Source organism: Lates calcarifer, linkage group LG17 (genome assembly GCF_001640805.2).
Source record: "Lates calcarifer isolate ASB-BC8 linkage group LG17, TLL_Latcal_v3, whole genome shotgun sequence".
NCBI lineage: Eukaryota > Metazoa > Chordata > Actinopteri > Centropomidae > Lates > Lates calcarifer.
Window position 1 is genome coordinate 21,645,568 of NC_066849.1, and position 24,849 is coordinate 21,670,416.

The 24,849-nt window shown below is 39.9% G+C and overlaps 2 protein-coding genes across 2 annotated transcripts; one reads left to right on the forward strand and one right to left on the reverse strand.

The window, feature by feature from the left end:
* The first annotated feature begins 19,691 nt into the window (after window positions 1-19,691).
* Window positions 19,692-21,408, forward strand: cfap144 (cilia and flagella associated protein 144). The gene is made up of 4 exons (XM_018694011.2): window positions 19,692-19,889; window positions 20,209-20,268; window positions 20,419-20,522; window positions 20,842-21,408. The coding sequence occupies exons 1-4, from the start codon at window positions 19,769-19,771 to the stop codon at window positions 20,929-20,931; spliced, it is 375 nt and encodes a 124-aa protein (XP_018549527.1). The 5' UTR covers window positions 19,692-19,768; the 3' UTR covers window positions 20,932-21,408.
* Window positions 20,963-24,190, reverse strand: ebna1bp2 (EBNA1 binding protein 2). The gene is given in 10 exon segments (XM_018694007.2): window positions 20,963-21,829; window positions 21,951-22,122; window positions 22,232-22,322; window positions 22,424-22,499; window positions 22,713-22,802; window positions 22,935-23,058; window positions 23,248-23,321; window positions 23,323-23,421; window positions 23,525-23,608; window positions 23,979-24,190. Coding segments are annotated over 10 exon segments (954 nt in total). The 5' UTR covers window positions 24,075-24,190; the 3' UTR covers window positions 20,963-21,781.
* Between the last annotated feature and the right edge of the window lie 659 nt (window positions 24,191-24,849).

Here is a 24,849-nt window from a genome sequence, read left to right on the forward strand (position 1 = left end):
ACCTTAATCATACTGTAGTTACATATACAAATATAATTGGAATAAATAATAAATAAGTTGCTGGCATTAACCAACGATAAACAACATCACTGAACATAATCCTGTGTTTTGCAGAATCATCCAATATCAGTGCTCTGGCAGATGCAAATCCTCTGATATTTCAGTCCAACCTGATCTAATTAGTTGTGAAAGCACTTCAAGGTGCATGCATCAGCAGACTGATTCCAAATATCATTTTCTATTAAAGCATGATATAGAAAAGGCTTTTTTTGTTTCTTGTTACATTGGCTCAGACAATTTGTACCTCTCGGAAGTGGTTGCATGCATGATGTATGGTTTAGGGAACTACTCTTAGCTCTATATATGTGTTTGACATAGAGTATGAGACAGGGGAGTGAAAGGTATTCATGCATTCATACCTGAAATTATACAGTCAGTCAAAACCAGGTTTTGATGCAAGTGACTGCAATTCTGTGTTTTGTCTGTTCCTGTCACTGGTTTGTAGTGGGTAGAACTCAAAATATTCAGTATGAGAGTTGTGGGGTTGTTTGCTCATGTTGGCAGGCCACAGTCAATGAAATCTAGTCTGACACAGAAGTTGAATCTTTGAGTGTTAACTCTTAATAAATAATATAAAAGAATTTAAAAGTGATCTGTTGACTGTTGAAGAGAAGCACCTTTCCTTACCTTTAGGTAATCATCTTCAAGTGCTGCACTTGAAAGTCAGAGTATAGTAAGTGGTATGCAGGGTTGTGATTGAAAATTGCTGTGAATTGTACTCACCATGTGTTCTTGTCAATTTAATTGGAGAATCTAAATAAATAATTTCAAGCACAAAACTGAAAACCAGTGAGCAATATGGTGGCGTGTGCTTGAGAAAACCTGTTATAGCGCTCAACCTGTCAAAAACCCAGTTGGGGTTGTGCATTCCAAAAATTACAAATGTCCTCCCAAAGTGAGTTGTTTCTTTAAGTGCACTTCAGAATTCAGTCTCTGTCCCAGTTGAAATTGATGTAAATTTAAGGTGGCCTAAATTGGCCTGAAATTGCAGTGTGTGGTCACCACTATTTTCTAATAATCCATCAAACTAATGTGTCGGCCAGAAAAAGACACAAAGTCAAACAGAAGAGCTTCAGTCATCGCAGATTAGGAGCAAATTCGTAGACAGTGGCTACAGTGTTACTGGAAAAAGGAAAGAAACGGAGAGAATCAGAAAAGACAGCAGAGCAGTGGAAGGATTTAGTCGCGTGTCTGTCCTCGCTACATAACCGGTTATTACAGCGGGGCAGTGAAGGCTCGGAGGCCCCCTGACTATCATTTATCAATCATCATACGAGGAGGAAAAGCCCTTCCTCCCCTCTCTGAGTTTCCACTTGGAGCTCTAAATGAGCAGTAAATCACTGCCCTATAGCAAGTCGCCAACACCCGAGTGAGAGTGAATGGCGAATGAATGAATGGCGGGAATTAGGTTGCCGTTAACTCAACGAGCCAAATCACTGACAGACAAATGAGAAAACATGGGCAGTGATGGTGCTGACAAATGGGGCCACTTTCCTCTCAGAAAATGAGAGAGTATTATAGTTTGTGGATGGATGAATGACAAAAATAGGACTGATGTTAACAAGTCCGGTTGAACTCTGAGAGGGTTCATGCACCAGCAAGGAGACTGGTGATGTGAATTGAGATTATATTAAACCTAAATGTAGGTTTGAAAGTGCCTGACCAGCAAACATTGGAGCAGTAGATCTACTTTTAAACTTTTCTTATGACTAACAGGATGTGAATAAGCTGTAAAAGCCATGTACTTGCAGATTGTATCTCCAGTGTCATTATATTGGTTTCTACTTTGAGCCATTGCATTTATCACTGAAAGAAAATTCTGTATTTAAATAGGCTTTCAGCATCAGCCAGAAAGCAATAATATGTGAGACATTTAAAACTGACTAAAAATAGAACCGATATTATGGGGGGAAAAAAAGAATTAGTCATAGCTGATGCATAGGTGTTGGATTCCATGAGAAATAAGCGTGTCTGTGTGTGTAAGTGAAAACAAATGTGAGAGAAAGATGGAGACAGAGGAAGCAGACGCCAGAAAAGACATTGTAGACAGACAGATAGAAATAAGGAGAATGGAGACAGCGAGGCTGCTGATTGTCAGACTGCGTGTCAGACCCGACGCCTCCACCTCTCCTCCTATTCCTTCCCCTCCGTCATCCCATTCCTTCCCAATCTGCCCATCACTCCCCAATCTCAGACACATCACTCCTTTGTGTTTGATATTGTGGGGTATTTTTGTGTGTGTAAAACAAAGTTATACTCAGTTGAGAAATAAAGTTTTGTAGTGAGAAGTAATAACTTCCAAAATTCTCTTTGTCAGATGGAATTTATTATATTGTTAATCTTATAAGAAATGAGAACTGATATAGGGAAAATAGCTGACTTACTCATTGTGTTAAAGAGCATGAAGCAAGAAGACCTTAAAGATAAGTTTCTGAGAGAAAAAGGTTATGATTTTGGTCTGGTGCAAGAGAAGTAAAAGAGACATACGTGATTAGATTATCTAGAAGTCTCTCCAATACAAAGAAATGTATGTTGTTTGTTGCTTGGTGCCTATCTACCTGTTTGTTTTGTTTATCTGCCCTCCAATCTGGACTATATTTGTTTCCAGGCTCACAGCTAGATGGTGATTTGTTCATAGTTGGCGAGGAAGATGAGGAACAGATAAATACAGTAGTTGTAGCAACTAGCATAGAGCACAGAATATATGATCCAAATAAGACAGAAAAGAGAATCTTGTATATTTTAACCTTTTTCCCCAGGAAGCATCAGCACAGGGACACGGGGAGAGAGGGAACATTTTTGAGTCTAATGAAGAAAGACATTTGTCAGAGGAAAACCACAGAGGCCACCAGCTATTACTCACCCGTGATGCATGAATGTGAGTTTGTGTGTTACATGTTCTGCAATGCTAATGTGCCTCAAGTGCTCAATATTCAAAAACACAGAAATTCATGCACAGAGACAAATTTACCTCAGAAACTTTCATGAAGCAGAGTTAGTGTTCTACACACACACACACATACACTCTGTATGCCCAGCTGTGTCAACAGGTGCACATTTATTTAGTTGTGCTATGGTATTAGACTATAAGGCAGGGGGCAGTTAGACAGTGACTGTATATGCGTTTGTGTGTAAATGTGTGTTTTTGGGGTGATAGGTATAATGACTGTAATTAATGATCCTGCTCCACTGGCAATGTGTCATGTTGTGTCACCGCCTACTGCCATTTCAGTCCAAATAAAACCCATTTAACTAATCACACTTCAGTAGAGTGGTGTGTGTGTGTGTGTGTGTGTGTGTGTGCGCGCGTGAGCAAGAGACAATGAGAGCAAAAGACTGTCTGCACGTGTGAGTTCAGGTGGGCAAATAAGCATCCTAGTGAGTAAGAGTATATTGGTGCATATTTGAGATTTATCTTTGCATTTGTGGGATGTGTGAGTCTAATTATGTTTGTGTGTGTGCAAGCGTGCGAGAGAGATGGAGTCGCAGATCTGGGACTGAGCTCTTGACATCTGTCATTTTGGAGAGCGTCACAGCAGCCAGGAGGGAATAGATGACAATCCATGTGGGACAAATTAGGACACTGAAAAGGGGGGATGGGGTAAATAGAGACAACAGTCCCCTGATGAAGGCGTTTTTGCAGAAATGTGCCAGTGAGCTGTGCTAATAAATAGGTTTTCTTTTTCTAATTCGAGGTGCCTGGGAGTTCTTTTGGGATTGAATAATGAACATTTACTTTGTTGTTCCTCGGGGAGAAATTTGCTCTGGACACATTTCTGCTGCCTGAAAATCGATGCCGCCACAAAATAGTACATCACAATGTAAATAATACAATGTAATACAATACACATCACCTGTGACACAAATTTTGAATTATGGGTTTTGGCTTTTTGTGGGTAAATTATTTCACAGTGATTTATGCTCCTGTGTGTGGCTGCCTTTTATAAGTTGCGTTTTTCATTCCAATGCAAACACATATTTTGCTCTCATGTTTTTTGGGGCTGTTTTGGAAAGAAGTGTGAAACTCCACTGCCAGTTTTTACTGCACTATATACCACTCTGTATTTGACCCAATGAAGTTGTCTTGTTTACTGTAAGAGACTCAAGAGGGCCCATGAGACCTGTTTTATTTCTGCATTTGTAGTCAAAGTGTACATCATATAACCACCTTTTATCCATGGTCAAATTATTTTGGGTTTGAGTTGTACAGCTGCCCAGAAAATAGTTTGCAAATGGGAAGATGAGGATGTTTGTTTGAACATGAATGCAAGCACATGTTTATATGCGTACAAACTCTATAGAAAAACTCTTGTGCTCACATTCACAATTTCTGCATTGCACACACTTGAAAACACACACAGATCCAAAGGGGGATGTGATGAATGTGTCTTCACTCTCCAGAGAGATTCACACAGGGATGCATTCGCTGAGGACACAAACCCAGCAAGCTGTCACATGGCTTCACTGGCTTCAAGCTGTTACTTGGCAGATAAGAAATTTAAATAAAATGTTTGCATTACAGAGAAAAAATTAATTAATAAAAAAAAACCCTCAGACTTCAAAGCCAATCTAAGAACCAAACTGCACCATCAAGACATTCTGCTCAAACTAGAGACTGCTATCAGCTGATTATGTTCTGTGTGGCCACATGCAAACCTCAGGGCTTCAGTAACAAACTGTGGAAACACTGCAGACAGGACGCGATGCAAGTTTCAAAAACAGTGTGTGGGAATCAGCCAGTGTTTTATTCTTCTGCTGGTGTCAGAAAAGGTTGAAAAATGCAAATTTACTCTCTCTGAGATGAATCAGACAAAAATGTAATGAGCTTGATTCTAAAATTAGATATACAAGCCACCCACTCTCAAAGTGTAGCTGAGTACATTTTCAGTACTTGAAGAACACAAGCCTTTGAATCACCTTGACTTTCACTTTCAAACCTCTTTTTGGAGAGATGAATCATCCCAATGTGATGCTGATAGTACGTATTCATTTATGTGCATATGAGCTGCACAACCTTGTCTTATACAAAAAACATTTATATACTATTGATATGGTTTTCTTACATTACACTGGAAACCATTGTTAGCATCCTGCATCCCACTACTAAAGCACTTGAAGTTGAGTAAAATCATGGTTTTGGTTAAATAAATATCCTTACACCACACAGTCAGTACCAAAACATGTCTGTGACTCACACCAGCTACTGCACCTCAACAGCTATCTCTACACAGCACGTGCACACACATTCTCTGCATGTGTGTGTCTTCTGCTGAGTTAAGAGGCCAGTTGTGGCAGAACACATGCCTGGACAAAGGAGGCCTCTCCAGCTGAGCGTGTGTGTGTGAAGTGGAGGTTGTTGGTGTCGGCTGTAACCAGATCTCTGTGTTTGGCTGGTGAGGACTGACAGACAGCAGGATGAACTGGCAGGACTTACCTCCGTCCCCTGATCCCAGAAAAGAAACAACAGAGCAGGGGCAAAGACAAGGAACTGCACCTTAAAATTCATCCATTATCTACACCTGCTTGTTCTTTGTGCTGAGTCTATCCCAGCACTTATTAAAAGTCAGTGGGGAAAGTGGGGAATATTTGGACTTGGGCCCGAAGGCCCTGAGCAAAGTATCCATCACAAGTTCCCAGAGCCCTATGGTGGTGTATTAAAAGTCCTTGTTTTGTCCCCATCAACCAAAACATATTTAAATTACAATAATATAACATGGAGAAAAGCACATTTGAGAACCTGAAACTGGTGAAACTGGCAAGTCTTGCCCTTTTTGCTTGCTCAAAATAACTGTCAATTCACTTTAACTAATTACTCAATCAACTATTCATTTAAGAACTAATGATTTCAGAGCTATGTAACTTTTTTATCATCATCTAGCTACAGTGTCAACCTGAACTTTTATCTTCTCTCTCTCTGTGTATTCAAGGCATCACAATACAAGTGCACACAGAGAAGTAATACATCACTGGCAGCTGCCGTTGTGGAAACAAATGTAATCAGTTAAAGATGAAGCCTATTACAAGACATAATGTGGCTGGAATGAGGCCCTCTGCACATAAACAGCCTTCACTGTTGTTCTGTGTCTCGGCGCATGCAACTCACTTTGCCAGCACTTTATTTTCTGACACATTGCTATATTGGAGACACATACATTAACACCTGCACTCACACGCACACTGAGACATACACACATGCTAGCGCATTTGAACAAGAGAGCTGTAAAAGGATGGACTGTCGAGACACTGCCAGGTGAAAAGTGTGATGATGGGTTGTTGGCAGCAGCCGCTGGCTGAGGACCAGCACTCCATGTAAAGCCATGTAAGCCCTCCAGGTGTGTGTGTGTGTGTGTGTGTACAGTAAGTGCATGCCTGAGTGTGTGTGTGTGAGTGTGAAGCTATATATTGTACATGTTCCCCATCTCGGTACTGGAAAGTGCCAGTCAGCAGTTTACCCACTGTGGGAGAGCGCAGGGGAACACTTAACCAACAGAATGGCACTCCACCTCTCTTTTCACTCCACTTTAACACAGACAGAAGCAAACCCATGCCATCCTACATGATGTTGCCCCACATTATACAAAACTACACAACAAATGTCAGCAAAACCCCTTTTTCTTTGAAAGTTTATGTTTGCAGGAGCAGGGGTCTGGATGAAGATGAAACAGTTTGTCCTTTCTTTGCAGTGGTGCCAGCACTCCGTAAGCCAGGAGTCATGTGGAAAGGGCTCTGCATCAATCTAGCGGGCCGTGTGAAGCTGATAGAAACAGAGCAATGGTCAACCTCTATCGTTGAGCTGAAGCCTAGCAGAGCTCTCTATCAATCAATCTCCAAACTCTCACGGCTCAGGGGTCCAAAACAGCATTTCAGAAAAGAAGTTAAGAGAAGGAAAGACAAAACAACAGTTCAGGACACAAAAAAGTACAAGCGAATACAAATCAACAAATAAATAATAATAAATCAAAAAACACAAAATTACACACAGGAGAGGTTCAAGAACTCACTGAGAGACTTCACAACTCTGTCATTGATTTGTATCCAATGCGTCAATAAGAACTCCACATCTCTCTCTAAACAAGTGAGAAGTTATTGAGGTATGTTTCACCATTACTGATATAGCATTGTCTTGACAATATAAAAAATATCTGACAAATATATCCATTAAAGTCTTCTTTCAAGTACTCAGGCTGACCAGTGAAAAACAATTGGTATCTTCTTTTTGAACGTCCTTCATTTCTTTATGATGGACAAGCTCGATTTCAATAAACTGCTACACCACTGACCTGCATTGTGCAGGGCTCCAAACACTGTAGTTTTAATGAGCTGTCTGTCTGGGAGTCCATTTAGATTTAATAAGCTCATCAATCTCTATCTGCTCTCCTCCAGGCACAGCCAAATCAAAAAGTGAACGAGTGAATGCAGTTCCCATCTTTCACTTTACAGCCAGACACTCCTATTGATAAATAGTCTAATTGAAGTCCAGAGTAGAAACTGTTTACTTCTCTTGTTGTCTCTTATTCGGCCTCAAGGTTTTCTGGTTGGAGACAGGTAATGTCTCAATGGAGGAATATGAGGGAAATGATGATAGAGAACGGAGATGATGCTGAGAGATGACGGGGAGTGGAAAATGGAGAAAATGAAAGGAATTACATCAGAGTCACAGCCACCTTTAATGGCTGATGTAATGAAAACCAGAGATGATGACACCATACCTTAGTGTCTTCTGATTGGCCACCTTCTCTGTGAGCAGCAGACGGCGATTAGTCAAACTGTGTCTGACAGCAGCTGTCATTCAGGTATCTCAACGTTAGCCATTAAAAATGTCTCCTGCCAACACCCATCCAGTATTAGCACAAGTAAAAACAATTTTACCAACACTGAAGCGCCAGTGAGGCAAGTGTGTGACCAGCTTTTCCACTTTGACTTCACATGTTTTTTGACTTCACATGCTTTTTCACTTTAAACCCTCATTTTACATTTCTGCTTCACCTCTCAATCAGCTCTTAACAAACTTTGACCAGCTACCTTAACTTCTCAAATAGCGATAAATGGTTCTCAAATATTTACCTCAATGGCAAAGAGAACCAGGCCTTTACTTGGAAAAGGTCTTTATTCCCAATTTGCCCTGTTCCCTGGTTAATACAAACTCAAAACTTACTATATGGTTTCATAATATTCAACTGATGCCAAGAAACATACCAAAGAACACTGCTAGCCAGTGAAAACATCAGTGTAAACAATATAGTTTCAGAATATTCAAAAAATGTACTTTACAAATGTATTATGAGGAGGGAAATGGATCCAACAAGTTTGTTAGGGCTCAAAGACACATAATGAATTTTGATGAGAAACAGTCAATGTTTGTTTGCAAGGGCAGGGCACTTTTGAGTTAAGTATGATGAAACTCAAAACTTCCTGGAAAATCTTCACATTAAAAGTACTCCAGCTTTTCCACTATTGGTAGGCATTCGCTTGAGACTCAGCCGTTATTTAAATACCAGCGTTTATTTACAGAATCAACAATAAGTTTAATTGTGAAGAAAAAGCTGAAAATCTAGACCGAAAAGAAAAACATTAGTGTGAGCTTTACATTCAACAATGTCACACTGGGTTAAATTCGTGTTAAGATGAAAGACAAATGTTGTGCTTGAGTGAAATATCTTTAACTCCAGAGTCCAGCCTCTCATGTGTCAAGCCTCTCCTGCTTCCTAGCAAACACTGAACCGCAGCAGCAACCTGACCCCTCTTTTGTCGCTTGGGGTAAAGTGGTAGCCGTTGACAGATTTGACATTTAGCTGGACTGTCAACAGGAGAAAGACAGAAGAGGCTGGAGCAGCAATTTGGTTCTGATTTCTCAACCCCACAAAAATGACACTTTTCCAAGTCTAGGTGTGCAGTAATCATTCATGGGGAAAAAATATTTTCAGATGTAACACACCCAACACTTTATAAAGCAGCGCTTGGCCAAGATTTCCAGTAAAGTTGCAGTAGAGAGTTTTCTTTCAGGACTTAATGAGGAATCTTACTAACTTGTGACTAATGTATATCAGAACTTCTGTTTAGCAGCATCGTATTTCTGATACATTTGAAACTTCCTTTAACTTAATGCCGTTAGTGGGTAATGTTACACTAACTCTTGTGTGAGTCATCTTTTCTTGCAAAAAGTAGCGCATGGAAACATAATCTTTTGTGTGACCTTAGCCATCATCACGCCTTATTATATCTGTGCTGATACACACTCAGTCATGACTGCACCTTGAACCTTCAACTCCCTGCCAAGTCATATATATTTTAAGGTTCCTAATTGATGGCTTGACGTATTTATTATCCCTGCATGTCATGGCTGGTTCAGAGTCTTTCACTAAGTCTGTGTTAGGAGTGATTAAGTGTCCCTCTTCACTTTCAGTGTCTCAAATCACTGCCAGAAGAAAATCGCATATCTCACAGAAGCCGTTTTCCAAGCCTTATACAAAATAGATTGTTTTCTGATTGATGACAGGAGAAATCGTGTGGTGGAATATGAATGGATGTGAATGTGTCTAATAAAGCAACAAGCCATGACACTTACTGAAAACAGCCATGAGCCATGTAAAATCTCAACAGTAATAGAAAAAATAAAGTGTTACTTTGGAATTACAAGATCTCCACGCTGCAGTGACGATATCTTTTTGAGGTCTTGTTCCGCTGTCTTGAGCTCCTTTCACTCGGGGGGGAATGAATGCCTGCCAAGCCGTGACAAAGCCAGATCTTTTTCCCAAACAAAGTGGCCACTTTGGCCAGGAATTTGACATGAATGATAACCCAGACGCTCTCTCCCAACAATCTCCCTATTCAAGAGATCTGAGCCGTGGACACTTGGGTTTGTGTTATTAGCCCCACAGCTACAGAGGGTTAATGATGCAAACCAGCGAGGCAGTAAACATCAGAGAAAGGGAGACAGAGTACTGCTAATCTGATTGGTAAGATTTCTTTGTCTAAAACAGAGTCATTAAAATGGTGGAGTTCTCGCATTAGGGCAGATGTATTGACTGTATTCCATATTACCTCTTTCACTCCTCAGTCCACATGGGTCATATAGCAAGCTAACATTAGTTTTTTAATTTAGCAGCAGCTACTTGGTGTAAATATTAGCTAACAACTAATCTCTACAGAAGAAGCCTCTGTAATACAACTCATTTCGATTTAGTACATCTCCACTTGCGTAATATCCTACACTGCGGGTTAGAAGACCTGGTGCAACTGGATCCAGTTTCAATTAAGATGACCCAATCCAACCTGAAGAAACCAACTGTAATTAAATCCCAGCAATGACTGTAGAAATTAGTAGGAACACTATCCCCTCACACAATAACTTTGGTCAAGGTGCTGAGCAATACTTTAAATTCCCAACTTTATCTCTGTACTTAAAGTGTAGAGTATGCATGAATAGAACTTGTCAGACCATTTGTAGTGTAGAGCCAATATTTGGCAACACTTTGAGGACCATTAATGATGATTTTACTGCCAGCTGTCAAGTCCACCCACAGTTTTTTCATGCTTCCAGATCAAAATTTTGTCCTCATCGTCAGTCCTCTTCCCTCTATCCCTCTCACTGGCAGCACTGTCTACTGACATTGTAGTAGCCTGTGTATCTTGGCCGTAATGCTATGAATACCAAAAGTCTCTTTTAATGGCAAGACACTAAAATACTGGGCTGAAAACCAGTCATTATGGAGATGATTGTGTGAGCAAATGCACGGACAGGGATTCATGGCTCATCTCACTTTCTCAGGCTACATTTACTGATGTTCTCTAAATTATTCTCTCACAAGATGTTTTGAAAAGAGGGGGTGGAGGGGTGGGGGGTTGGCACCATTAAAGTCTCAATGTGATCTACTCCCCTGTTTCACAATGACAATGAAAATCAGCGCATTAAAAAAATAATGTGAAATCATAAAAAGGGACTGCTTCATGTTGTGATAAAGCTTTAGTGAGCTGTCAGACCTCAGAGCTGCACAGACAACCAGTAAAAACATTATAAGACCTTGAAATTGTTTTTCACTTTCCTAAGGCAAGTCTTTTCTCCTGATATGAATTCATTTGGACAGAATAGCCCCAAACAAATTAAAAGGTTGGATATGCCTGCAAACTCATTTAAACTCACTGAAATTAGACTTCCACTGCTCATGATATTAAGCTGCTGACTTTTCTCATCTCCTGTTTTCTCCCTCTGTCCAACTCATAACATTGTGTTGAAAACATAAAATGGTCACAGCTTACAACAGATTGATATGCATTTGCTTTGAGGTACACATTTATTCCTCCTTTGGGAAGACAGACAGAGCCTTGAAGCTGGAAACAGCTGGTAACTGGTCCAACTATGCAGACACTGATATAGTAAATATGGTCAAAGGCAGTTCACATTCACCAGGGGCACGCTGTCACATAAGGAAAACAAATCAAAAGGGGGCTACGGCAGGAAGGCAGGTTATCAGACAAGCAGCAGGGTGTAGCAACAGGTAGTGAGGCAGAAAACTGATTACAGGCAGGTAACAGGAAAACAGCTACAGGTAATAAAAATGGTTGCAATTCTACAGCTGCTTGGCAACATAGACAATCTGGTGTAGTGGCTCTGAAAAGTGGCCTGTCTTTATGTTGAGAGGTTGATGAGGGAATCAGAGATGGTTGAGCAGGCAGCTGAGGGGTCATGATGGCCCAGGGAAACTGAACAGGACCACAGAGGAGCAAACCAACACATCATACCAAAACCAAAAAAGCTGGACACTGAACAACTGGCCCATAGAGGCTGACTTCCCCACACTGATGAAACTTCTTTCAACATCTTTAAAAAGTTGTTTGTATTTCATCTTATGTTTTTATATGATTCTGTCTCTCAGCCAGAGCCCCTTACTATATACTGTATGCCTTGTAATGGTCTAATGAACACAGGTCCATTTGTCCATTTGTTTGTAGCCATTACTTATAGTTTGCTTTCTTTAGGTTGGGTTATTGGGACATTTGCACATTTTTGGGCCGTGCACTTAAGAGGTATAGTTTTCATGTTATGTCTCCTTTACGGGTCCAGAATTTCTCAGTATTTTCCTACAAAGATTCCTTTTAAAAACTATGTAATTCGGCACTAACTCTAGGGAAAATAAAGACAGCATACAAGTGGTACATTTTCAATTAAATGCAACCTCTGCTTTTTTGTCAGTGTATAGCAGGTCACCTAGATACGCAACAGTTCTATGTTTTTCTGCCGGCAAGCACATAATTTGATGTGAGGAGAGTAAAATTGGCAAAAATAAATTTAATTGGGTTTGTATGGTAATTTCGTAAATAGTAGCAAATTATTTTGTTCATGAAAATCGTCACAAACCTGGAAATATGGAAAGAAAGTGTGGCCTCACTGTATATGGAGGTTTCCACGCATCAGTGACAATGAGCTCAGGTTTACCTCTTAACTCATTAGTGATGTCACTGATTACAAATTGGCTAATCGGTGGTATTTGTATATTTAAGGCTGTATCTGACCAAATTAAGCTGTGATACAATAGTGTGGGATCATCCTCTCTATAAAATATGTCAGTGCCATGACCAGCACCTAAGCCTAACTCAAGCTGGAGAAACAGGAACAGACAGTGACAGAGAGAGTGTGTACCAGGGTGAATGTCCAAGATATCTGTACAATATGAGTGAGTGTTTTTGCACTGAGCACTTACAACAAATACACAAATCCAGCAACCCTACATCAAACACCTGGCCACACACTCAGGAGGCCACATCTGGTGCTGCGATAAAAACAGATGAATTGTATCTATACACACACAAATAGGCACATGCAAACCCAGGGGTGTCCTGTCTTGCCACCACTTACCCAGCTTAGGCTGAGTTAATCACTCATTCGTGCTAGCAGGCAAGACAGAGAAAACACATCAACCTGACACACTCACTCCAGGCCATCGCTGCTAATGAAGACAAGCTGCTGTGCTCAGGACACAAATATGAGGAAAAAATGTAATTATGAGCTCCTTAAATGCAGCACAAGGCAAGTGTTGTGCGACACACCTAAGCTCTGAAGTCACAGTGGCACTCGACTACAGCATTATATTTGTGCCTCAGTTCTGACAAATTCCACTATAGTGCTCCAGACGTCACTTGACTTGGTTTGATTACGCCGCCGTGTTGGCAGGAAAAGCCTACGCAAAAATGAATGGCGCCAGCACAGATTTCAAGCTGTCAGAGTTCACTTCACACTTTAAATCTGTGGAAATTGAACAATATATCGCAAAACTCAACAGATTAAAAATTACTGATCCTTACAATGCTCCGATGTGCGAGTATTGAGACAGCAAAAATTTTTCCTAAGGAAGATGCAACAATTCTGCAAACACATTTATTAACAAGTTAGCCCCGCAAAATCTATTTCACAATGCATAGGTCTAAAATGCCTTTAATGAAAATAGAACTGTTCCTAACTATAATAAAAGTACATAACATGAAGAAGATATTAAAGTTTGAAAGCACTGGATTCTGTACCTGATATGAGGTGATCAAGTAATCTATTTCTGTTCTCTGTTCTGTTCTCTCAAGTTCTTTGGGAATCTGATAAAATGCTCTCCCCTTTGCTTGTCCCTGACTATTTTGGCATCCCACCTATCCACCATGTTCACTTTGTGTAAATACAGCAGGCAAAGAGACAAGTTAGCTGCTAACAGTTGTATGCCTGGAGGGTAATCTGAACAGCACATTTTCCTGCAAATATGGCAGTGTTTTGATTTTGACTGTTGCATGCTGGGATTGCGTGACGTCAATGACCTCTGTAGACAACATTTTGGAGGATAGTTATTTTAACTTTGACTTCCACCTTGTATTTAGCTGTAACACTACTGTTTTGGTAGTTAAAAAGCTGAGGTGATACAGCAACTGTAACCATTGATTTTTCAGCTCCACTACTGAGCAACAGTCAACAACCTAACAACAGTTTACAAATAAAAAAGGCCCTTATTCTATCACCATTTCCATTAGTGCTCATATGAAATGACATGCTAAATATTCCCTCTGTGTCCTCTATAGTTTGAGGAACTAACACTGCAATATAGCCATCTGCAGTGAGGTCTATCCTAATCTATGCTGCAGCAATCTCTGCTGCACTCTGTCCTACCTGAGAAAGTCTCCTTCTGTGAGACAAAACAGGAGATTACAGACAAGAACAGTGGTGACACAGAGCTACCATCTGATGGGAAGACAGCTTTCCCACGGCCACAGTGTCTCCAGTGAGCCCCAGACACCTATAAAACTATCAAAACAAACTGGAAAGTACAACTGTGTATGTGTGTGTCTATGCGTGCACCAGAACATGTGATCTGCTATCACCTGTTGTTTCCAGTGCAAGGTGAATAGATAGGAAAGTCACACAGCAGAGGTGTGCATGTGTGTGTGTGTATATATGTTTGCATGTGTGTAAAGGTGCCCTGCTTCTCCAAACATGAGTTGTTTAAAAGAGAAGGGGGGATAAAAATCCATAATCAGATAAGTAAACACCCACAGTCCCACTACTGGGGTCACAAAAAAAAAAAAAAAAAATCTGATAAAAAGCTGAGATAAATTATTATCACAGTACGTGAGGAGACAAAGGGCTGAGATGGGTGGGATCCTATCTGCTGTTAGATTAGTGTTCTGGTTGACTGGCAGCCACAGACAGAGCAGACACGGGGGTCCAGAGCCAAACCACAAAACCGCTTTCTCACGGTCTTTGCTGGAGATCCCTGTACAGCTTAGTGTGCTCTTTAACAAATTCTTCAAATCTGGAGAAACTTAAGCTTTGAATCTTAATTTTATTTGCCTGTGAAAACCAGTATTTTCTTTCTTTATTCTTTTCTTCTTTCCATTAATTACAGGATCATATGGTACCATGGTATAATTTAGATGGTTTTATGATGGAGGACACAAACCTGTCTAGTAAGGAGGTCTTGTTGGATATTCAAAATGTGACTGATAGAGAACATTTTACATTTTTTCAACCATGATTATGATCTTCTTTTTTTTTTTTTTACTTTAACCCTGTGTCCTTGAAATTATGTTTGCTTACTAATTTGCTCTACCAAATACATAAGTAGCGGAAAACATACTTCCTGCCTAGAATACATTCAGTGGTACCACATACAAGTCACAAGGATGTGGACTGTGGTCACACAAAGGGTAGGACTTTTTATATCACGACCAGAATTCATATCCCGGGTCCAGTGTGTGGTTAGGGTTATGCAAGAAAAGCACTTTGGTTAAGGTTAGGAAAAGATCATGGTTTCAGTTAATGGTGACAAAGTAAAAATATAAATCTTTCTCTAACCTTTACCAAGTGTTTTAAATTCCTAAACATAACTATTAAAACTTATCACTAGTAGTTGCTATGTATGAATATTGTATGAAAAACATAAGAAAATGTGTACATCAGAAGAACATTTTGCAACTTTGACAGAGGCAGTGTTGTTCTTTGTCATATCTGCTACCACTATACCTTAATTATAAAGGTGGCAGATCCGAAAACATGTGTTTAAATCATTTTTGTAAAGGTAATGTGAGTCATATTGGCAGGAAATTGCATGTTGTGTTGTTAAAGGACCTTTTCATTAAGTCCCAGAAAATCATCCTTAACTCATTCTACATGAATAAAGACATGTCATTACAAAGTGAGATACACACTATTCTAAAGAAAGAGACTGTAACAAACACATTACTATTGACTCAGTTACATTTTAGATGCCAAAAGACACAGTTGAAGTCTTCCTCAGTCGATGGAATTTGCCACCAAACTGCTGTTTCCAAGGTTAAGAGGGGACATTTATGCCCAAAGTTGCTATGTTTGTATGAACTGATAATTGCCAGGTAACAAACTACCACAGAGAGATGCACACTGAAAGAACAACACTAAAGTAAAAGTATTTACCACAGGGCAATGCATAGACAAGACATAATCTACCCCTGGATGTGCCATAAATATACTGCAAACATACGCTGTGCTTATCTTATTTTAGAAGGTTACTGTGTTCTTCCATCATTTGCTTATCACTGGTTATACTGGGGCATTGTCAATGAAAGCAGCTCTTTAAAATTCCATTCCAGGCTGCATTTGTGCAACAGAAAATCAATTTACATTTTTATTAAGTGATGATTGAAAATGGTACAGCATCCTTTGAATCTCGGTCACAGACACTCCAAAGCAAAGGTCAGCAAGCTACCAGAATGAAAACTACATTTCATTAAGGTTAAAAACCTCAGCAAACATTCCCCCCTCTTACAAAAATATCAGCCACTTTCATTAGCCATTGTACATATGTTAGAGTGGATTAGATGGAGTGTGACGGGGAAAAAGTGTGCACCTCTCGTTTGTTTTGTGTTAGAGCAATGATGGAGAAAATGGCTGAATAATACATGATACGGTGTTTTAATTAGCAGGTAATGGAGGGTACTTGGTAATTAAAACGGAGTCCTGGTAGGAGAGGTCAGAGTGGTGGTGCAGGGGCATGGAGTTGACTTGAAAGGAAGCATGTGATCTGCAAGGAGAAGAGATGATCCTGAGAAAAAGCCTTCACACTTCAAATTGACACTAAGTCTCACTGTGTAAATTTCTTAACACCGTTTCTTGGAGCCTGAGATATTCTGTGGATCGTTTGTTCAAATTGACTCACTATTGCACACAATTAGCTGTGTCTGAAATCACTCTATTTACACTCACTCTATTTGCATTATATTTACTATCAAAGAGAGTGTAAAATTTAAGCTACACATTGAAACTGTGTCTTTAAGCTCTCTATAGAGTCATCCAAAAATATCATTTTCTCATAATGATGACTTATAAGATCTTTTGTCTTTTTTATCACACTGCTGGGAATGGGCTTCCATTAACCTTCTTGTGATAATCTGTTGTTCTGAAATGTGACATGCAGGAGGAAAATCCAACATTTAGGCCAAAAAAGGTAAAAACCTGACCAATGAAGAATATACATTTTTTAAATTAATACAAATAAAAAAATACAAAGTACAAAAAAGTAGAAAAAGTAGAGAGAGAGGGAAAATAAGATGGGAAATGTATACATGGCATAAGTTATTCCAAAATGTTATGTTAATATCAACATTAATGCCATCAAAAAGCTTGAGAAACTATGCATTTTAAATTTTCTGTTGATGAAGCGAGCTGATAACGTGGCACCTCAAGGAAAATGTCGTGCCATTTAATCACATCCTCAAATTTTAACAGGATAACACTTTTACCACACTTCACCTCACATTAGTCAGTCATTAATAATTCTCCTCAGCCAGATTAAAACCAAACAAAATGCTCTCTTCTTACTAACACTCAGAGGATGATGGAGATTCCGTTCCCCTTTCACACACATTACCGAACATACAAATGGCTTAAAACACCTCCTCATTAACTATACATGTTAAAGGGAGAGAATGGGAAATAGTTAGCTGAAACCTTGTCATATTTCATTCAATCACATACCAACTGTAGTACCTTCCCTGACATGTGGAGTTTGAACAAACTCACAAACTGGCCTTTGACTAGTCCATGCCTGAAGCTCAAAAGCTGCTGTGATGTTAACTCGGTCCGACACTGTGACAGGAGCCAGGGAACAAAGCTTGACGCGACAGCCCTCCCATCTTCCCGTAATACATATTGCTCACTCTTCCTCACAAACATACGCAAACACCACGGGGGACTTGTCACCCACCCACACTGAAATCACTGAAATCTCTCCCCCAGCCCCTTCCAGTGTTTGAGTTATTACCTGTTTCCATTATATCTTTCATGCGGGGCCAATAAAGCTTGAATCAGGTTATGAGACAGGAACCAAGAGCCAAACACCTCAACCTTTATTAAGCTGTCTGTTACTGTGAGAGGACGCGTGCATGCACACACACAAACGCACAAAGCTCACACAGCTGCCAAAGACAAGAGCAAAATGATTGCTTCCGAGGAAAACAGATGGGATAGTGTGAAGGGGAGGAAAGATGGAAGAAAAGGAGGAGGAGGAAGAGGGGAAACGAAATGAAAGAGAAATGAAATAAGATATCCTTATGTGAGGAGACAAGTGGTGAGAAGTCAGCAGGCAGCGTGGGATTGTCACTGCAGCCTTGAAAGTTTATCGACGCACCCACAGCGACCACCCAACCAGAAGTAGTATTTACAAGATGTGAAAGTACTGCTACTTGTGTGTGCTTCATGACACCACAGAGAACAGGGGAAGTCGAGTGTACTCCAAGAGAATGTGAGGAAATGCCACTCTATTCTTTTTTTTTTTTTCACACATACTGCACTGTCACAAGGTCACTGGTCTTCTGGGTTTTTCTTGTTACTTTCTAAAAACTTTTGTTTCTTGTTATTGTAAATTGTTCACAGCCATTAAGTTTCTCAAACACACAATAAGTGTGATAAGTGTATTTTTGTGTAGACAGTCCTGGTGACTGATCTGAGAAAAATGCTTCAACTGTCATCTGTCTCCCTGAGAGAGAGCATATGCAAGCAAGCAAAAAAAAAAAAAAAAAAAAAAAGTCACACTGTACTCAGGCTGGCTACATTTTCACGCAGTGTGGACACAGATTCATTCATTCAGTGCTCTTCCACTACATTTTGATGGGTTTGTTTGCTCCAGGCAAACATTTTCATGGCACAAAGCAGCAGTGCTTTGAAGGAAATACAGCACAAACTGGGATGAACAAATGGCTCCGGGAAGTCGATGGGAAGACTGCAAAGCTGTGAGAGACCAGATAAGCCCAAGATTTGTTGATGAGAAAATTTATTGTTCAAAGCAGGGAAGTTTTGACAAATGTTACAGTTTCTAGATCTAATACTGATTGTACTGCTGATGTCTGTAAACCAGAGTGTGTTTAAATTTTTTTTTTTAAATGTTAAAAAATGAAATATATGGAATGTTTAATGTGATGATGTTTCTTTTTCTTTTATCTTCTTTTACAACAGTCTCTGTGGGCAAAATTGTTGCATCCAGATTTCACTCTTGACTTTAAGACAAGCTATTCAAATATAAAATTGGCAAGAAGATTTTATTTTTTTCCCCGGTGAGCGAAAGATGTAATTTTGCCCAAAAGTTAAATTTTGTAAAGGATTCATCAATATTTTAGTTTGTGTTTGTGTCTGCCCAGTAGCATTTTCATCTTTCTGGAATCAAGTATTCCCGCTATAAATGCAAAATATCTGTGGAATATTGTAGATTAAGTATATGGACTGAAATTATTGACAGAAACAATTTTAATAATTGATTAATCATTTCAGTCTTTTTTCAGACAAAAAAATGTCAAACATTCAGCTCATATAGAAGATAGAAGCACTGTGCTGATGTTTCATAGACCAAACAACTGAAACGATTGAAAAATGCTGTAATAGTAGTATTAGCAATTAGAATAATAGTCCTTATTAGGCAATTTTATGAATTAGAATTTTAATTAAAAGTTTGTATCTGCAGGTGTGTTGGTTTTTACTGTATAATGTGGTGTAGCTGAGATATTTGTATACAATATAAAGGATTGCTGAACTACCACAGATGTATGTGACGTGCTCAGCCACCATGACCAAATCTGAGCGCGTGGCGCCATCGTGTGGTCATTCCCCGCTACTGCAGCTTCAAGCAGTGTTTACCGTTGCTAGGTAACGCGCACAGAAATCAGACATAAAATCAACACACGTCTCTAAAAGAGTCTTGTTTTTTTCAACATGGCAGGAAACGAGAAGCACGATGTGGTCCATCAAAACGCCATTCACGTTGAGACGATACGGAAAGAGCAAAGACACCAGAAACTTCACACGGAGTTCAGCATCAATCCACACAGGAAACGTAAGAAACCCTATCATTTCCTCAAACATGTTTGATGGACGGACACTGAACAACTGACCGCAATTTAAGTTAAATCTAGTCTGTGGAGCTCAAGCCTGTATTTGATAATCCTGAACAGTAATGTGTCCTTCCAGAAACAAATTACACTTGATTAGTAAAAGATTGGGAGTTTAAAGAGGGAGGGTCCCTGCTTACAAAAAGTGAAACATGACAAAGTAACAACACAACATGTATAATGACAGCATCTCAGTATGTGCCTGCTGTTACATTGAACTGCTCGTTGGACTGTATATCACAATGTGTCTCAATTGCCTTTCAGTACATGTCCTACCAGACAAACCCATGTCCAGGAAACCATCAGAAGTGATTGCAGAGAACTGTAAGTTCACATCGCTTTCCTTGATACTGGATAAATGCCAGTCATGTTACTCCAGAGCCCTGTTATCCCAAAAGGGGGAGAAGCAGTTAGAGACAATGAATGAACATCTGTGTCACAGTCAGATTATGCCTGTACGTCTTTCTTTTCCAGCGGACTTCATTGGGGCCTTCCACAAGGCCCGCCAGGAACCCACCAAGAAATACACAATGCCACTGACTGAGAGTCAGGAGATAGGATGGGTGTCAACCCCACTGGTGAGGAAAACATGCTTTGACAGTTAAAATTAACAGAGAGCTGCGGGATGTTGTATAACGTGTAAAATGTGAAAACCTATGGATTTTTACTGTCACTCCAGAATGTAGAGGTTTTCAGATTAACACCACACTTTCAGTTGTTTTGTTTGGCTTTGGATTTGTATTACCATGGTAAACATGAGTTTTCTATAGATTTCAAAGCAGTATTGTGTTGCAACTTGTACAACTTGGTTACAGATACGTTTTTCCCTGGTCATTTAAACCCAACTTTATCTCCAGATCCTGATCAAATACTAAATCTGACCATTTCTTTCCCCAGATTCCATCGAATCGCCACGACCAGAGATTCAATTTCTACCGATTCAGCACGGACGTCACCAAACACCAAGAATCTGCCCTGCGAAAATGAATGAGCATGAAAAACAGAACGGAGATCTCCGTAAAGTGAACACCTATGTTCAGATTTATTTATTTATCATACAAACATACAGGTGTCGGCACCAGAAGTTGCCCTTTTTTACATTTCTATTTTTGCAAACTAAGAAAAAAAAATAACACTTGCAGGGAGAAACATTTGCACAGGTCTATACAAAGCACACTCACCCATCACATACTAATCATATTAATGAATGGGAAAGGGCAATGCTGACAGCTGCTCAATATTATAAAATGTCATGTCACATGAGAGAGAATCAATGAGCCAAGGAGCGGAGTTAGAAAAAAAAACAGAATAAAGCAAACTCTGCAGAGCACACACAATGTAAATCAGATGGTTGGTGAAAACACTGGGGTGTAATCACAGAAAATGGCTTTAAAACCACTTTATCTGACAAGCAAGAAGAGGCAACGACGGCCGCAAACAATAAAAACTTGCCATGACAAATTCTTCACATTTAAATTCTCTTTTTCTTTACAAGTATTATGGAAATTTCAAGTGGGAATCTTGCGTAGCTCTGTGCAGTCCACTCTCCTCTTTTCCTTGCCAGTGATGTCCTTTGAATGTCTTCCTCAGAAATATAGCAGGACATCTCTCTCTCTCTCACTCTCTCTCTCTCTCTCTCTCTCTCTCTCTGTGGCTTGAAGGCAGTCCTCCATATCAGTCCAGACCAGTGTTACAGAAGGCATATTGTACAAACTGTGTAGAAGAGCTCCCCTGTATTTCTCCTAAGGTGTGCTGGAAGGAGAGACTGGGGAGCAGGTGTGGGAAATCCTGCCTAAAAGCAAGTCTTAGTCCAGTCTCTTGACCAGCCTGTAAGTTTTTACGAGCGAGCCTTCATTTTCCTACGTACCGACTTGCCCGGGCGTTTCTGAAAGTCAAAGTAAAAAAAAAAAGAACGATGTTTTTGTCCAGTAACTCTATCATTTGCTTTGACAAAGTATCTACATTCAGTAAATCAGTCAGGACTGTTTTATGTGTGTATGACTCACATTCTGTTTTCCTCCTTTGCCTTTCTTCCCTCCCTTGCCGCCCTTTGCGTGAGCCACCTTGGCGCGGAAACTGGAAACGTCGTTGTAGCTGTCTTTGGTGTTCCACTTCTTTCCACTCTTCTTGCCTCCAAAGCCAAACTTCTGGTCCTTGTATTTTCTCTTGGCGCTGGGGCTATGAAAACAACAGTTAAATTTTTAGCCTCTGCTGAAACTACAGGAGTTCAAATATTAATTTTGATATTTATGACTGCAGTGCACACAACTGAAATCTGACACCTTACCCCTTCTTGTTCAGCGCGTTCTTTGAGCCCTGAGCCGAGTCTTTACCACTCTTCTGGTCTCCTTCCAAGAAATCCAGTTTGTCGGTCATTCCTGGGAGAGGGGATAATCAGAAATATTAAACCTTTTTACAATTGCTGTTTCACCTTTCTGTGTGCAGTGAAAATCTTAAATACTTTTTAATTAAATTGCACCTTTCTGGTATTTCTTCACAGCTGACATCATTGCCTTCTTCTCCTTCTGCCTCTTCTGGATCACTTCTATTTGGACCTGGCACACATTCAAAACTTATGTTAATTCCTAACACTAGGGTGAAGTACCATAAAAATATTAGTCTGGCATTCATCTGTGCATAATTTCCATTATCATTCCATACCAATGGCAAGCAGTGTAATGTCAGGCCTCTGGTTCACACAGAGGAAAGACTGGACTCCCAGAGCAAGATTTATGAGAGTAACAGTAACCTTAAAAGCAGGGACCAACCTTTTTGCCAAACTTCCTTTGCTCACGCAGTTTCTTGGCCTTCTCTGACTTCTCCAGTATCATCTGCTTTGAAATGAGCTTTTTCCTGATCTGGACAGAAGAAGAGAAACATGTTTGCACCAATATTTGGATTTAGGCACAGCCCAGTGCCAAATTCCTGAGCCACTGTGTGTAATGAAATGTGAGCTTCAAACTTGTTTATCCTAAAAAGAAACTACTCACCTTTTGCATGTGCTGATCTGACTTTGCCATCTCTGCAAAGTAATCATCAGGCCTCCTCGTGGCTATGCCGTGCTTGTTTAGGAGGGGCAGTGCCTCAAGGACTGTGGCTTGAGCTTGACGGTAGCTGGAAGTCAACAAACACAGAACAGTAAGACTCATCTGTAGCAGCAGTGTCAAGATGTTTTTACCAAAGGGAAATTTTTCATTAAGAGCAAGTAGAATGTTTAGTTTTAGTGTCATGTATTTTCCAGAGTGACAACAGACAAATATCTAAACTCAATTGACAAAATCAATTGTTGCTTTGGGCACTTACAAGAACATCTCCCTCTGGAAATCATCATCCGCATTGAGTTCTCCATTGGTCTGACTGGGAACTTTCCCATCAGCCTTGGAAGATGATGTCTTCAGCCGGCAAGTTGGTCAGATCAAGCCTCTCCACCCAGGGAAGGTCTTTACGGAAGTCAGCAAGGCACTGTTTCAAGCCCTCCTGCATCACCACAGATGTAATATAGTATATTAGAATATGTGTATTAAGTAGTATTGTTACAAGTATTGTAACATTTCATGCTTCAATTAATTAACTCACTCACCACATTGTTGACCAACTTTTTGGGTTTATCCACCAGAACGTTCATCCCCGGTTTCAACAACCCTTTAGCGAAAGCTTCTTGAAGCTAAAAGTAAAAATTGAAAAAAATTATTGGTTAGGTACGTTCACTCTCATGTCGTGAATTTCAATAAAACACACTCACTGACTGTAAACATACCCACAAGTTGAACTAAAGCGACTCTAGCAAAGTACGGAATAAGGCCATTTCCCTGTCATTTTACAGGAATATTAGCATGCTACATCTTTGCTAATGTAGCTAACTGTAAACAAATCTGTCCCTTCTATACAATTTCACATCAGTAAGACACTTAACAGAGTTAATCACAGTCAGTTTTACAGCATACGATTTACAGGCCAGTATATGCGATTATTGTATGAGTGGGAAAAATACTGAGATGTTTGAAACCAGTTTTAGTTCGTAGGAGTAAACTCACCTCATCGTCCGATAATTCAGAGTTTTCCTCCTCTGACTCCTGCCCGAGCAGCGCCTCCTCCTCTGCTGAGTCCATGATCCCGTTATCGATAACCATAAGATGAGAATATGTGACTTCGTCGGTTTAAAAACGAGACGAAAACCTCTGTAGACGTATTGCTCCTCACATGTACAGAGCGACTCACGTGGGGAGGAAGTGACGACACGGAACGTCCTACCAGCACAGTCCGCCGGTGGAAAGCTTGTGCTACAAACAGAGTTCCTACATGTAAAATAAATAAATAAAATCGGACGCAGGCAAATATTATGGCGTTAATGATTATACACATATTGTCTCTAATACTTTGAAAAGAAAGCGAGAATATCGTATGCAATTTTTAAAATTGAAAATCCTCTTTTTACTCACCTATATACATATATTTTACTACCGCTTTTTTGATGACTGCAATCTTCTTCTACATATTTCTCGAATAAAAAACAGCGAGTCACTCAGTGAAAATAACTTTACCTTCAACAGCCTATGTAATGTCAAGAGAATCCTCCTGGAGGTGCTGTTGTGCACCTGAGCAGACTGTTGCACCAGGTAAATATTATAGTATACACTAATGTCTCTAATATTCTATAATAAAAGGATAGATAGATAGATAGATAGATAGATAGATAGATAGATAGATAGATAGATAGATAGATAGATGAGCCAAAATCATTCGGAGAGGATTTTCCTCTCAGAAATTCTACTTTAAATCTTTATCAGTGTGACTGTGTAAATGGAACCTCATGAGTTTCACTTGCCACCTCACCATGAAATAAACTATGGATATCACTCTTTCAAAGCTCTCTCCCCTAGTCAATGTCTGTCACTTTGACATAAC

Bases quoted from the DNA above. Each gene is read 5' to 3' on its own strand.
- cfap144 (XM_018694011.2), top strand. From the start codon at position 19,769: ATGGCAGGAAACGAGAAGCACGATGTGGTCCATCAAAACGCCATTCAC. The intron at 19,890-20,208 runs GTAAGAAACCCT...ATTGCCTTTCAG, and splicing joins CATCAATCCACACAGGAAAC to TACATGTCCTACCAGACAAA. The intron at 20,269-20,418 runs GTAAGTTCACAT...TTTCTTTTCCAG, and splicing joins AGAAGTGATTGCAGAGAACT to CGGACTTCATTGGGGCCTTC.